This window comes from Anguilla anguilla, chromosome 13 (assembly GCF_013347855.1).
Source record: "Anguilla anguilla isolate fAngAng1 chromosome 13, fAngAng1.pri, whole genome shotgun sequence".
Taxonomy (NCBI): Eukaryota; Metazoa; Chordata; class Actinopteri; order Anguilliformes; family Anguillidae; genus Anguilla; species Anguilla anguilla.
The window spans coordinates 41,168,968-41,183,967 of NC_049213.1; the positions used below are offsets into that span (position 1 = coordinate 41,168,968).

General features: G+C 47.8%; 1 protein-coding gene across 2 annotated transcripts in view; it reads left to right on the top strand.

Moving 5' to 3' along the window:
• The window catches only part of mapkapk2a (MAPK activated protein kinase 2a), a 40,281-nt gene extending 26,345 nt beyond the window's left edge, over positions 1 to 13,936 (top strand). Inside the window, exons 3-10 of one of the 2 annotated variants that reach the window (XM_035387979.1) lie at positions 3,205 to 3,269; positions 4,570 to 4,649; positions 5,148 to 5,274; positions 5,380 to 5,455; positions 5,607 to 5,731; positions 8,193 to 8,278; positions 9,384 to 9,464; positions 10,407 to 13,936. In XM_035387979.1, the coding sequence (XP_035243870.1) occupies positions 3,205 to 3,269; positions 4,570 to 4,649; positions 5,148 to 5,274; positions 5,380 to 5,455; positions 5,607 to 5,731; positions 8,193 to 8,278; positions 9,384 to 9,464; positions 10,407 to 10,553 (787 nt within the window). In that variant the 3' untranslated portion in view covers positions 10,554 to 13,936. The remainder of the gene's footprint in view (positions 1 to 3,204; positions 3,270 to 4,569; positions 4,650 to 5,147; positions 5,275 to 5,379; positions 5,456 to 5,606; positions 5,732 to 8,192; positions 8,279 to 9,383; positions 9,465 to 10,406) is intronic. The other variant, XM_035387980.1, reaches the window with a different exon arrangement.
• The last annotated feature ends 1,064 nt before the right edge of the window (positions 13,937 to 15,000 follow it).

Sequence of the window (15,000 nt, forward strand, 5' to 3'; positions counted from 1 at the left end):
TGATATGTATGCATATTTGAGGGAACTGGGATTGATATTTGAGTGTGTATTTTAGGGAACTGGGATAGATATTTGAGTGTGTATTTTATGGAACTGGGATTGATATGGATGCATATTTGAGGGAACTGGGATTGATATGTGTGCAGGGATCTGAGTTTGTTAGAGACGCTTTTCACCAGAATAGGTGGACTGCAGAATGAAGTGTGCCCCGCCCGTTTGTGACCCGTGTGAGAGAGACCTCGCTCTTTTTCACAATGGTGGTCTGCCATTGTGTGGCTTCGCTAAGGCGTTTCTCTCAGGGAGGGGGGTCGGTGGGTTAGGTGTGTATCTCTCAGGGAGGGGGGTTGGTGGGTTAGGTGTTTCTCTCAGGGAGGGGGGTCGGTGGGTTAGGTGGTTTAGGCGTTTCTCTCAGGGAGGGGGGTTGGTGGGTTAGGTGTGTATCTCTCAGGGAGGGGGGTTGGTGGGTTAGGTGTTTCTCTCAGGGAGGGGGGTCGGTGGGTTAGGTGGTTTAGGCGTTTCTCTCAGGGAGGGGGGTTGGTGGGTTAGGTGTTTCTCTCAGGGAGGGGGGTCGGTGGGTTAGGTGTGTATCTCTCAGGGAGGGGGGTCGGTGGGTTAGGCGTATCTCTCAGGGAGGGGGGTCGGTGTGAGGAAGCCCCCAGACACAGCGCACGCTCTGGCTGGTACCTGCATGCTCAGAGCGCCAGGTCTCTCACACTAATGGATCCATCAATCAACCAATTAATCAATCATAAATCAATCCATCAATCAATAATCAATCAATCAATCCATCAGTCAATCAATCCATCGATCAATAATCAATCAGTCAATCCATCAGTCCATCCGTCAATCCATCAATTAATCAATCATCAATCAATCCATCAATCAATCCATCAATCAGTCAATCCATCAATCAATAATCAGTCAGTCAATCAATCAATCAGTCAGCCCAACAATCAGCCAGTCAGTCCGTCTGTCAGTCAGTCAGTCAGTCAGTCTTTTATGTTTTTATTCATTAATTTTAGCAGTGTTTTTGAATTTTGATATTTCTTTGTAGTGAGCAGTTGAGTCTGCGTGAAACTTCCTTGATGCAAATGGGTGACTGAAATCGAAAGAGGTGAAATGTGTGGTTTTTCTACCAGGGCCGTCCCCTAGAGCCCAGTACCCCTCCTCCCCATCTTTCTCTCTCTCTCGCTCTCTCTGTCTCTTGCTCATTCTCTCTCTCACTCTCTGTAAATCTTGTTTTTGTCTGTTTTTGCTTTCCACTCTGTGTCTGACTCTGTGTGTGTGTATTGGATTCTTTCCTCCGGCTGAGTCTCCCCCAGGCTGAGTGCTCAGTGCTGCTTGCGGCTGCTTAGGTGTACGTGTAGAGCGGGGCTGTGGGGTGTGAGAGTAGAGCACAGGTGTCCTGGGCCCTTTGGGTGTCTTTGTGTTTTTTCTATTGCAGTGCACCAAGTGCAGCATTATGGAGCTGCAGCATTGCATGCACAGTGTTCCTCTCTGATACCAGCATACATGCATTGCTCAGAGGCAGGCTCCAGGGTCGCAGGCCATGGGGCCCTGTTTAAAGGCCTCTCTACACACCCCTCTCACTCAGTGGCACTGTTCTTAGTCAACTCTCAACCTGACAAATCCTGGGAAACAGGAGTGAAGCAGGCCATACGTGTTCAGTGCGTGCGCTAACTTGTGTGAGCTTTGGTGGCCGCTCTGCTTGCGGTGTCCTGCGTGTTTCAGAAGATCCGTGGCCCCTGTGACTCAGGCCTGAATGTGGTGGGGTTCGCACACGCAGGCGTAGCGCGTGTGAGTCATCGCCCCCCGGTGGCCCCGCACGCCTGCCCGTCTGACTGGGCTCTGGGTATGAATGGGAGGCTCGGGCAGCGCACTCTGACCCAGCGACCAGCCCAACCGTTCCTCTCACCCGGCTGCTTTATGAGAAAGCCAGCTAACCAGATTACTGCAGCAGCCAGACTCTGCATCCGATGGTTTCAGGTTCACAGGAAATCACAAGAAGTGATTGCAGGCTTTGGTGTGTGAGTGTGGGGGGGGGGAATCTTATATGCGGGTCTACGGTCTGTGGGGCGCTTTACACTGAATTAGGAGCTCTTAAGGGAAATGCTAGTTCACACTCACCACTTCTCCAGTTTCCTAGAATCCTCCTGGTGTCGGAATGGTGGCTTTCTGTAAAGATAAAGCTTTCCTTCGTATTTACTGTGTTTTCTCGTGAGTGATTGATACGGAATCTTGGGCAGGTTCGTCAGTGTTCCTGCACTCTACTGTGGTCTGTGGAATAATAAACCGTAGCCTACTTGTACAATATAGGGGTGACATAGCTAAATAGGGGCGACATAGCTCAGGAGGTAAGAGCGGTTGTCTGGCAGTCGGAGGGTTGCCGGTTCGATATCCCACCCTGGGCGTGTCGACGTGTCCCTGAGCAAGACTCCTAACCCCTAATTGCTCCCAACGAGCTGATTGGTACCTTGCATGGCAGCCTTTCACCGTTGGTGTGTGAGTGTGTGTGTGAATGGGTGAATGAGAGGCATCAATTGTAAAGCGCTGTGGGTAAATGCAGTCCATTTACCATTTACAAGACCTGTAAGATTTGAGTCTTACTCGCAGCATGTCTGTAGGTCTGTAGGTCTGTCTCGCAGGTTCCTCTGTCTGTCTGTTTGGGTCAGACCAGCCCTGCTGTCCTCCCTGGCTTACAGACTTTATGTTCAGAGACTCCTGCTCCTTTCACTTTCAGTCTTCATAGGCTGATGCTATCGAAGCCGGCAGCATATTTACCTGTTGACCCAGATGTTTCCTGTATTGGGTAGGCTATGCAATGATATGGTCTTCTACATCACATACTGAGTGTTTATCGGATTCTCATTGCTACATCCAGGTTATTCTTACGTCTGATATGCTTGCACATGTCATTCCATTCCATTGTGATTATCAGAATGTTTATTTCCTGGTGAAAGCAATCACTGCCTCAGTGAAACAGGTGACAGGTTTACAGGAAGCTGCAGCTAGCGGTAAAACGCTGAGAGAAATCTCTCCTGACGGGTAGAGTGAGTGCACATTTCAGCTTTATTTAAAAAAGCATATTACTGAGTATAAGGCATCAGCTCCGGAATCACTGCAGAGAGAACTGCCCTTCCAGTGTTCACCCAGGGATGCTGTACTGAGCGGTAATCAATGAACCACGTCTGTGTCTTTTCACAGTATGGATGGAGGAGAACTGTTCAGCCGCATCCAAGACCGGGGAGACCAAGCCTTCACTGAGAGAGGTAGGCCTGCTCCTGCACCGTAAATTACACCCCCCCGTCCCTGAATTACATCCACCCTCCTCCTCCCTGAATTACATCCACCCCTCCTCCCAGAGTTATATCCTCCCCTCCTCCCTGAGTTACATCCACACCCCCTCCTCCCTGAGTCACATCCACTCCCCCTCCTCCCTGAATTACATCCACCCCTCCTCCCTGAGTTATATCCACACCCCCCTCCTCCCTGAATTACATCCACCCTCCTCCTCCCTGAATTACATCCACCCCTCCTCCCAGAGTTATATCCTCCCCTCCTCCCTGAGTTACATCCACACCCCCTCCTCCCTGAGTCACATCCACACCCCCTCCTCCTTAAGTCACATCCCCTCTCCTCCCTGAGTCACAGCCACCCCCCTCCTCACTGAGCTACATCCACCCCCTCCTCCCTCAGTTACATCCACCCCCTCCTCCCTCAGTTACATCCACCCCTCCTCCCTGAGTTACATCCACCCCCTCCTCCCTGAGTTACATCCACCCCTCCTCCCTCAGTTACATCCACCCCCTCCTCCCTGAGTTACATCCACCCCTCCTCCCTGAGTTGTATCCACCCCCTCCTCCCTCAGTTACATCCACCCCCTCCTCCCTCAGTTACATCCACCCCTCCTCCCTGAGTTACATCCACCCCCTCCTCCCTGAGTTATATCCACCCCCTCCTCCCTGAGTCACATCCACTCCCTCCTCCCTGAGTTACATCCACTCCCTCCTCCCTGAGTTACATCCACCCCCTCCTCCCTGAGGTACATCCACTCCCTCTTCCCTGAGTTACATCCACCCCCTCCTCCCTGAGTTACATCCACCCCTCCTCCCTGAGTTACATCCACTCCCTCCTCCCTGAGTTACATCCACTCCCTCCTCCCTGAGTTACATCCACCCCCTCCTCCCTGAGTTACATCCACTCCCTCCTCCCTGAGTTACATCCACTCCCTCCTCCCTGAATTACATCCACCCCCTCCTCCCTGAGTTACATCCACTCCCTCCTCCCTGAGTTACATCCACCCCCTCCTCCCTGAGTTACATCCACTCCCTCCTCCCTGAGTTACATCCACCCCTCCTCCCTGAGTTACATCCACCCCTCCTCCCTGAGTTGCATCCACCCCCTGCTCCCTGGGCGTGTCACCCCGACCTTCCTCACAGTGCTGATGTGTTTGTCTGAATTGCCCTGGAGCCCAGGCCTCCCTGTCGGTGGCAGGCTTGTTTGGGCGGCCCTGCGTAAATAAAGTGAATAAAAACGAATCTGTGATGTTTTCCTCTGCCGTCACCCCAGAGGCCTCAGACATCATGAAGAGCATCGGAGAGGCCATCCAGTTTTTGCACGCCATTAACATCGCCCACAGGGACGTGAAGGTGAGAGGGGAGCCCCCAACACTGGCATTGGCATCGCTGCCCAGATAACACTGGCACCTCTAACCATATAACACTGGCACCTCTGCCCACATAACACTGGCACCTCTGCCCATATAACACTGGCACCTCTGCCCATATTACACTGGCACCTCTAACCATATTACACTGGCACTGCTGCCCACATAACACTGGCACCTCTAATCATATAACACTGGCACCGCTGCCCACATAACACTGGCACCTCTAACCATATTACACTGGCACTGCTGCCCACATAACACTGGCACCTCTAATTATATAACACTGGCACCGCTGCCCACATAACACTGGCACCTCTAATTATATAACACTGGCACCTCTAATCATATAACCCTGTCACCTCTGCAGGACGTGTGTTTGGCAGAAAGAAGCGAGAGGTCTTTGTTGTGACTGTGAGAACCTGTGCTGTGTTGTCCTTATGGCACCTTCCTGCTTCAACTGAGTTTTTTTTCCTTTCAGCCAGAGAACCTGCTGTATACCTCAAAAAGACCCAATGCAGTCCTCAAACTGACAGACTTTGGGTTTGCCAAAGAAACCACAACACACAACTCCCTAGCAACACCTTGCTATACTCCGTACTACGTGGGTAAGGAAGTGGAGCGGTCTCATTAAACGGCAGCTTTCAGTGTTATTTTCAGTGTTATTTTCAGGCCATTTCAGCTCCTCATGTCCCTGCTGCTCTCTGTCTCAGCTCCAGAGGTGCTTGGTCCTGAAAAGTATGACAAGTCGTGCGACATGTGGTCTCTGGGAGTCATCATGTACATCCTGTGAGTTTTGATGACTGCACTGTTTCTGTGTGTGGTCTGCGTTCCATTCTCTCCTCCCTTTCATCAGAGTGGGGGCTCCATCATACTTAACTAGCTTTTCTACTGGGACACAGTGACTGAGCTCTGTGCCCCCCCCCCCCCCCCCCCCCAGGCTCTGCGGATACCCGCCCTTTTACTCGAACCATGGCTTGGCCATTTCCCCCGGCATGAAGAAGAGGATCCGCATGGGCCAGTACGAGTTCCCCAACCCGGAGTGGGCGGACGTCTCTGAGCAAGGTAGCTGCCAGCCTCACTCATTTTAGGGTGGAGCGTGGAGACGTAGGACCTTAAAGGCCTGCCTGGTGATGGGGCAGGGTGGCATTGGGCAGGTGGATGTGTTAGGGTTTGGGTAGGGTTAGGTGGATGTGTTAGGGTTTGGGTAGGGTTAGGTGGATGTGTTAGGGTTTGGGTAGGGTTAGGTGGATGTGTTAGAGTTTGGGTAGGGTTAAGTGGATGTGTTAGGGTTTGGGTAGGTTTAGGTGAATGTGTTGGGGTTTGGGTAGGGTTAGGTGGATGTGTTAGGGTTTGGGTAGGTTTAGGTGAATGTGTTGGGGTTTGGGTAGGGTTAGGTGGATGTGTTAGGGTTTGGGTAGGTTTAGGTGGATGTGTTGAGCTTTGCCAGGCTGTTAATATACATGTAAATATGTAGGTGGTGAGTTAAAAACAGAAACGCGTTGTTTTAGTTTCATTAGTAGACGATACACGACAACTATGCCGAAAACGGAGTTTCGCAGCCCCACCATTGTCGCTCTGGTCATTCATTTAACACGCACCCCCTCCCTGCAGTCTCATCTACAAAACACCCCCCCACCCTTGACATAATAGACAATATTGTCTATCTTGGCATTCATAAAAATATTCTTTCACCACTAAAAAATCATATTCCGTCATAGCAACAAGATAAACCCGACAATAGCCCTAAGATCTGCCTATACAGCAGTGAAAACGCTGCTCACTGAATAATGAAATAAACGAGAAAAAGTTTTTAAAATGGTACCATGTCATTCTACAGTCAATATCTGGGACTAAATATTAAATAAATATACAATCTTACCATTGGTTTTAGGTGTAGAGATGTCCCTTTTGAGACTGCGTGGTCATATATTGTCTTGGACAATCCATTCGGGAAATATACGCGCATTTGTGACGCCTGGGTGTCTCCCAAAATGCGTAATACCACACCTGTTGTTTACGGCGTCTTCGCCCTTTTTAGTACAGTCTGGCTTGATTGACAATTCATTTATTCGGTAGGCGAGAGTATAAGCTTTCTAATGATGTATACATGTCTAATTCTGCTTTTAGAATAGCGTTTTATAGGTCAGCGTAACAGAAAATATTCTTAGCATCGCATTCACTTACGCATTCACTCTATGTTAGTAGAAAATATGCTGCACCTAACGAAATGTGGTCAACGATATCTCGTAATTTCTTGGCAAATACTATTATTATTGAAGACTTCTGGACATAGCTAAGCCATATGTTTGCTGATAGACCTAGCTGACATCGTTTTCTGGAATAAAACAGAAGCGAATAGAACAGTATCATTGATACTGTCTCTGTCTCCATCTACTGAACATAGATGAGATTTCATCATTGCTATGTAAGTATTACTGCTCAAAATAGTTCGGTTATATACGTTATTTTTGAAATTGAGTATATTTAAATAGGTTAGTGGAGTTATATAATGTGGATATTTCACACTGTGATGTAAGCGTTAGTTAGTAGTGTAATAGTTTTTGTGAAGCATGTAACAGTGATGACGTGAGAGTTGGAACATTGCCAAAACGTGGCGGACAGTTGAAAATTGTTTTCATGTCGTCCCATCCCCATACAAGAAAACATACAAGAGTAGAGTATAGAAATACACACAAGTTAATTATTACACATTTAGGTACTGTACCGCATTGTGTGACAATATTTTTGCATTATTTTTTTAATCTGATAGCAATGTTTCATCTTAAACCTTCATAAGGGGCTCATGTATATGCTTTATAATGGACAAAAAGCATTTTATTCAATTTTGGAGAGATTTTGGATATGTTTCTGGACCCCTAGATATTTTAGCCCACTGTACTGACTGACTAAAAGCTTGTAATTCCCACTTGAAAATTGTGCAACAGTGATCTTCTTGAGTCAAAACAGTTGATTTGTAGTGAAATACGTGAATATGTTGTGATTTACATCAATGCATAATTTAGACATTTTGGATAGATTTCGAGACGCTGGGTACACTGCTTAGTTTTTGCTTCATACATCTATAGTAGTTCTACATATCCACCCTTAGATTTTATGAACTTGCGGTCAAGATGTTTTTGATCTAGCACATGTATAGTTTAACCTGATGTATATATGCAATCTCTCAGTATTTCATTGCAAACTTAAAAAGTGCAAATTCATTTTTGATTTTTTGTCAGAACAATTGCATTTGTGGCACTTTATTTCTTCCAAAATTATGAATATAAACTAATCTGCGTTAGTATTGTAAATTGTAGAAATGTCTTGCTTCATTTAAGCCATTTTTAAATGTCTCTGTGGTGTTCACATCTGGAGTTAAAAAGGTTTAAATAGGGTACCCCCTAAATGGGCAAGGATTGGCAAGATTTGGCTTGTGCGCTAAGGGGTTGAAGTGTTCTATCTCTCTGTGCTGTAGCAGTGACAGAACAGCCAGAGGCTTTAACGCTCTTCCCTGTCCCTGCAGCCAGGCAGCTGATCCGCACGCTGTTGAAGACGGAGCCCACGCAGCGGATGACCATCACTGAGTTCATGAACCATCCCTGGATCAACGTAAGCCCTGCGGCTCTGTTCCTTTCACATCCACGGAAGCGAGCACTTCAGCATCTCCGCCGAGTGTCTGTACCTGCCCCTACTGCCCCTTACTGCCCCCCACTGCCCCTTACTACCCCCTACTGCCCCTTACGGCCCCCACTGCCCCTAATACCCCTTACTGAGCCTACTGCACCTACTGCCAGTTATTGCCCCCTTCCTGCACCTACTGCCCCTTACTGCCCCTTACTGCCCCTACTGCCCCTTACTGCCCCTTACTGCCCCCTACTGCCCCTTACTGCCCCTTACTGCCCCGTACTGCTCCCTACTTCCCCCCACTGCCCCCCACTGCCCCTTACTGCCCCCTACTGCCCGTTACGGCCCCCACTGCCCCTAATACCCCTTACTGCGCCTACTGCACCTACTGCCAGTTATTGCCCCCTTCCTGCACCTACAGCCCCTGTCTGCCCCAGAAACCCTTGATCCCAGCAGCCAGGCCTGCATGACTCGGACTCAGATATCTGGCATCCTGAGGACACTAGGACACTAGAGGTCGCTGGAGACGCTAGAGGGCGCTAGAGGACACTAGAGGATGCTAGAGGGCATTCGAGGACACTAGAGGGCGCTAGAGGACAGTGGACGACACTAGGACGCTAGAGGACACTAGATGACGCTAGGACAGTAGAGGACACTAGATGACTCTAGAGTACACTAGGACGCTAGAGGACGCTAGATGAGGCTAGATGGCGCTAGAGGACGCTAGATGGCGCTAGAGGACACTAGAGGGCGCTAGAGGACACTAGGGGACACTAGAGGACGCTAGATGGCGCTAGAGGACACTAGGACACTAGAGAACGCTAGATGATGCTAGGACGCTAAGCTCTGCTGATTCCTCTTGAATGAGGCTGTCTGATGAGCCAGTATATTAATTGCTTGGGGCTCTTTTAAAAAGAGCTGATTTAGTTCATATGTTTTGCTGTACATTAGCCTTATTTTAATGAAATGTGCTGTAATGCAGCCCTAACCCCCCACATGTCTGCCTGCCTGACTGACTGACTGTCTGTCTGTCTGTCTGTCTGCCTGTCTGCCTGTCTGTCTGTCTATCTGTCTGTGTGTCTGTCTGCAGCAGTCGATGGAGGTCCCTCAGACCCCCCTGCACACCAGCCGTGTGCTAAAGGAGGAGAAGGACACTTGGGAGGATGTGAAGGTGAGAGGAGTCCATGCTCTAAACCCACTGCCTTCCTGAAAATGTATATATGTGTATATAAAACAAACAAATAGCCCGGTATTCATAACACACCCAACCCCCCACCCCCCACGTTATTGAACTTGATGCTAACTTGACATTTCCCTGGAAAAATAAAATATGTAACTACAAAATAAGTGAGTAAATGCTGCTGAGGTTTTTCTTTTTATTGTCCTTTCATTTCCTTACGGTACAGCGCATGCTCTGTTCCTCAGTGTGAGGGCACTATGTACAGCACATGCTCTGTTTCTCAGTGTGAGGGCACTATGTACAGCACATGCTCTGTTTCTCAGTGTGAGGGCACTATGTACAGCACATGCTCTGTTTCTCAGTGTGAGGGCACTATGTACAGCACATGCTCTGTTTCTCAGTGTGAGGGCACTATGTACAGCACATGCTTTGTTTCTCAGTGTGAGGGCACTATGTACAGCACATGCTCTGTTTCTCAGTGTGAGGGCACTATGTACAGCACATGCTCTGTTTCTCAGTGTGAGGGCACTATGTACAGCACATGCTCTGTTTCTCAGTGTGAGGGCACTATGTACAGCACATGCTCTGTTTCTCAGTGTGAGGGCACTATGCACAGCACGGTGGCTTTCATTTGTTCCTCTTCCCGAATCTAACGCTTTCCCTTTTTGTGTGCGTGTGTGCTTGTGCGTGCGTGCGTGCGTGCGTCCGTGCGTGTGTGTGTGTGTGTCCGCGTGTGTGTGTGTGTCCGTGCGTGTTTCCTTGCGTGCGTGCGTGCGTGTGTGTGTGCGTCCGTCCGTGCATGCGTGTGTGTGTGTGCGTCCGTCCGTGCGTGTCCATGTGTGTGTCCGCGTGTGTGTGTGTGTCCGTGCGTGTTTCCTTACGTGCGTGCGTGTGTGTCCGTGCGTGTGTGTGTGCGTGTGTTTGTGGATGTAGGAGGAAATGACCAGTGCCCTTGCTACCATGAGAGTGGACTATGAGCAAATCAAAATCAAGACCATTGAGGATTCCTCCAATCCGCTACTGGCGAAGAGGAGGAAGAAGGCCAAAACAGGCAGAGAGACAGAGACATCGGACACCTAAGAGACGCGTGGCGTGTGCGTGTGCGTGTGCGTGTACGCTCCGAGAAACACGTGGCGTGTGGACATACACTCCGGGCTGTACAATGGAAGCAATAACCTTCGGCAGAATGAAATTGTGAGAGTTAAATTGCATGGATTTTCAGAAAACCTACAGATGATCACAAGTTTATTTTTCATTGCTCATTTAATTTTTTAAAGAAACATTTCTTTTTATTCTGAAAAATGTTTAACAAATCGGCCACTCCTGTAAAAGGGCATAAAAAGCAGGTTAAGGATCAGAGATTATGAAGCAGGACATGAGAGGCTGAGATTATGAAGCAGGACATGAGAGGCTGAGATTATGAAGCAGGACATGAGAGGCTGAGATTATGAAGCAGGACATGAGAGGCTGAGATTATGAAGCAGGACATGAGAGGCTGAGATTATGAAGCAGGACATGAGAGGCTGAGATTATGAAGCAGGACATGAGAGGCTGAGATTATGAAGCAGGACATGAGAGGCTGAGATTATGAAGCAGGACATGAGAGGCTGAGATTATGAAGCAGGACATGAGAGGCTGAGATTATGAAGCAGGACATGAGAGGCTGAGATTATGAAGCAGGACATGAGAGGTTGAGAGCAGGTAGTTTTGATAAGTGTTATTGCCCATATGTTTATTTTCATACTGTGTTGAGTCTTCAGGCCATTACAGGAGAGCCGGTTGGTTGTTCCTCTTCAGGTTTGTCTCATTAGCAAAACCATCCCCTGATGGCACACTACTGCTGTCATAATGCAGTATGTTTTTCATTTTTAATGTTTTAGAGGTTTGGTAGATGACGGGAAAAGTGAGCTGGGACTGGAATATCTGCTCTGCGTTCATATGCAGACCCGCTGAATTAAGCCCCTGATTCAGCCCTGCGATGGTCTGCTGCTAAATTAAGCCCCTGATTCAGCTCTGCTATGGATGGTCTGCTGCTAAATTAAGCCCCTGATTCAGCCCTGCGATGGTCTGCTGCTAAATTAAGCCCCTGATTCAGCCCTGCGATGGTTGGCTGCTAAATTAAGCCCCTGATTCAGCCCTGCGATGGTCTGCTGCTAAATTAAGCCCCTGATTCAGCCCTGCGATGGTCTGCTGCTGAATTAAGCCCCTGATTCAGCCCTGTGATGGATGGTCTGCTGCTAAATTAAGCCCCTGATTCAGCCCTGCGATGGTCTTCCGCTGAATTAAGCCCCTGATTCAGCTCTGATCAAAGTGACTCTGCTAGCTTCCCTAGCAAGAGAACAAGAGAACAAGGGATAGAGGAGAGCAGGAGAGGAGGAGGAGAGGGAAGGAGGTGAAGCAGGGAGGAGAGTGGCCATCTGGAGCATTATCCATGCTCTTATTATGACAATATGATTCTACAGTCTGAAGCATTATCGCTGCTTTTATTATGACAGTATGATTTTACCATCTCACGCATTATCCCTGCTTTTATTATGACAGTATGATTTTACCATCTGGAGTCGAGCATTATTTCATTTGTTTGTTTGATTGTGCACCAAATGTGCGTGTTAGTCCAGAGGGGTATAATTTCAACATGTTATGTACATTGTCAGTTTTGTATATCCATCTTTTCAAATTAGAGTATTAAGATTCTGTTTGTTCTGTGTGTTTTCAATAATGTGTACAAATTGGTGTTAAATACATTGCTACAATGTGATGTGACCTTAGGTATAATATCATGTTACACCTGTGTGCAGTGTGATATCATTTTATACCAGTGTGCTGTTTGATATCATTTTACACCAGTGTGTTGTTTGATATCATTTTACACCATAGTGTGCTGTATGATATCACTTTACACCATAATGTGCTGTAAGTATATCATTTTACAGAACAGTGTGTTGTTTGTTATCATTTTACACCACAGTGTGCTGTGTGATGTCATTTTACACCACAGTGTGTTGTATGATGTCATTTTACACCACAGTGGGCTGTATAACTTTACATCACAGTGTGCTGTGTGATATAACTTTACACCACAGTGTTGTTTGATATCATTTTACACCACAGTGTGCTGTGTGATATCATTTTACACCACAGTGTTGTTTGATATCATTTTACACAACAGTGTTGTGTGATATCATTTTACACCCCAGTGTTGTTTGATATCATTTTACACCACAGTGTGCTCTGAGCTCCTGGAGCTGAATGGACTAGGCTCCACTTTGACTCTGGAGCTCTGGTTTCATGGTCCGCTGCAGAGAACCTTCCAGTGAATTATAACAAGCTTTACCTGCAGGGGGAACTGCAGGGGTAACTACCGTTTATTTCAGTATGGTCATGTCCTTCTTCACTTGAATGACAGACTGGATTCTTTAGTGCAGTTAGCATTCCGTTAGCACAGGCTTAATGAAGCCATATTCACATCTGCGTTTCAAACTTTGGCTGCGTAGCAGTAACTTAAGCTGGGTCCCGTGCAGCAGTGAAAATGGACTAAAGGCTTGTTTAAGAAAAGTGGTGTGAATAGTTGTAATTGATTGATTTATAAAGTGTACATAGTCAAACGGCAATCAGACTTGGTTTCCTGTGTTCTGCACTGAAGGCAAAAGCATGGCTTTAGCCGAGAGTCCTTCTGCAGGAAGAGACCTGCTCACTGCACAGGCTTCTTTTTCAAAGATACTAAGAGTTACAACTTTCCAGCTTTTTGTTCATTGTCCGTGTGAGTACACAAACTGGTGTCCTCAAAGCAGAACTGGCCTCTTTGGGAAAAGGAGAGTGTGTGCGCTGTCCCTGCCATTAAATCCAGCTCTGATAGCATGCTGATCAGGCCACACAATTCCCCCCCAACCCCGACCAGAAGCCCACGTTAGCACTCGCTCCTTCCCCTGCACACCCTTTCATTCACATCTGCAAAGTTACAGGCATCTGAAAAACAGGGCTACCATGCCACCCCCAAAGGGAGCCGTTTTAGCTGTTTTTTTATTGGCCATTAGGTCATTTGTCATTGTTAATTGGTCAGCTGTCTTCCTCCACGGAAGGATAGCAGGGATGAATGATCATGGAAGTTCCAGTCCATGCCAAGAGCAAGTTGCCTGAGCTACGTGCCCTAGCCCATTGTGGAACTACATCCACAGGAAATGACATCATGGAGACAGGATATACCAGCTTGCGTCTTATTTTCAGTTGGCTTGTTCTTGTTTGAGCGCAGTCGGTAGAGGTGCGTGTGGTCAGGTTTTGTGTCGGTGCTGAGGGTGCGTGCGGCTCGTGGGCGTGCTCTTCACCGCTCACAGCTCCAGTTTCACCAGACCACTCCTTTTCCGCCGCGTACGAGAGCACAGGCGCATCTTTTTTATTTTTATGTCAAACTGCTGTACTGATGTCCCGGTCCGCTTTTATTCTGGATTAAAAGATTTTGAAAATGATCTGCCTTGTTTTGTGAATATGCAGGCTTGCTTGTAGATTTATGGCAGAATTAGAGCCATATAGCTGTTTATCATAGCTATGTTTAATTATTTAGCTGCCTTTTTGATTACACCTGGAGGTTCAGTGGGGGCGTGGGGTGGGGGGGTGGGCTCCACGTGATGTGAGCCTGGGCACAGGACTCACCCCACCGCACTGGGGCTTAGTGGTGATTGATGATCAAGGTTCAGCATTTTTCCCAGGGTGACGGAGTGAAAAGTACAGGAGGAATTCTGCTTTAAAGAACTCCAGTTGTCTGTAAAGGAAGTTAACTGATGAGATGCAATGCTCGCATTTTATTCCCAAGAAAAGTTTGAGAGAAAAAAAAGCTTCTCTTTCCTGAATTAAATGTCAACAGTGAAGTCTTGTTTTTATGGTTGCATCTTTACCAAGGACACCGCAGTGTTCTTTCCCATCTTTACCAAGGACACCGCAGTGGTTCTTTCCCATCTTTACCAAGGACACCGCAGTGTTCTTTCCCATCTTTACCAAGGACACCGCAGTGTTCTTTCCCATCTTTACCAAGGACACCGCAGTGTTCTTTCCCATCTTTACCAAGGACACCGCAGTGTTCTTTCCCATCTGTACCAAGGACACCGCAGTGTTCTTTCCCATCTTTACCAAGGACACCGTGGTGTTCTTTCCCAACTTTACCAAGGACACCGCGGTGTTCTTTCCCATCTTTACCAAGGACACCGCGGTGTTCTTTTCCATCTGTACCAAGGACACCGCAGTGTTCTTTCCCATCTTTACCAAGGACACCGCAGTGTTCTTTCCCATCTGTACCAAGGACCCCGCGGTGTTCTTTCCCATCTTTACCAAGGACACCGTGGTGTTCTTTCCCATCTTTACCAAGGACACCGCAGTGTTCTTTCCCATCTTTACCAAGGACACCGCGGTGTTCTTTCCCATCTTTGAACCTGCAAACTCATTGAATTACAACCTTCTTCCCATTTTCAGCGTGAGTCAGATTGCGGGTGGAATCAGTGTTGTGTTGTTGTGTGCGCCGGGTTTTTTAACGGCCTGC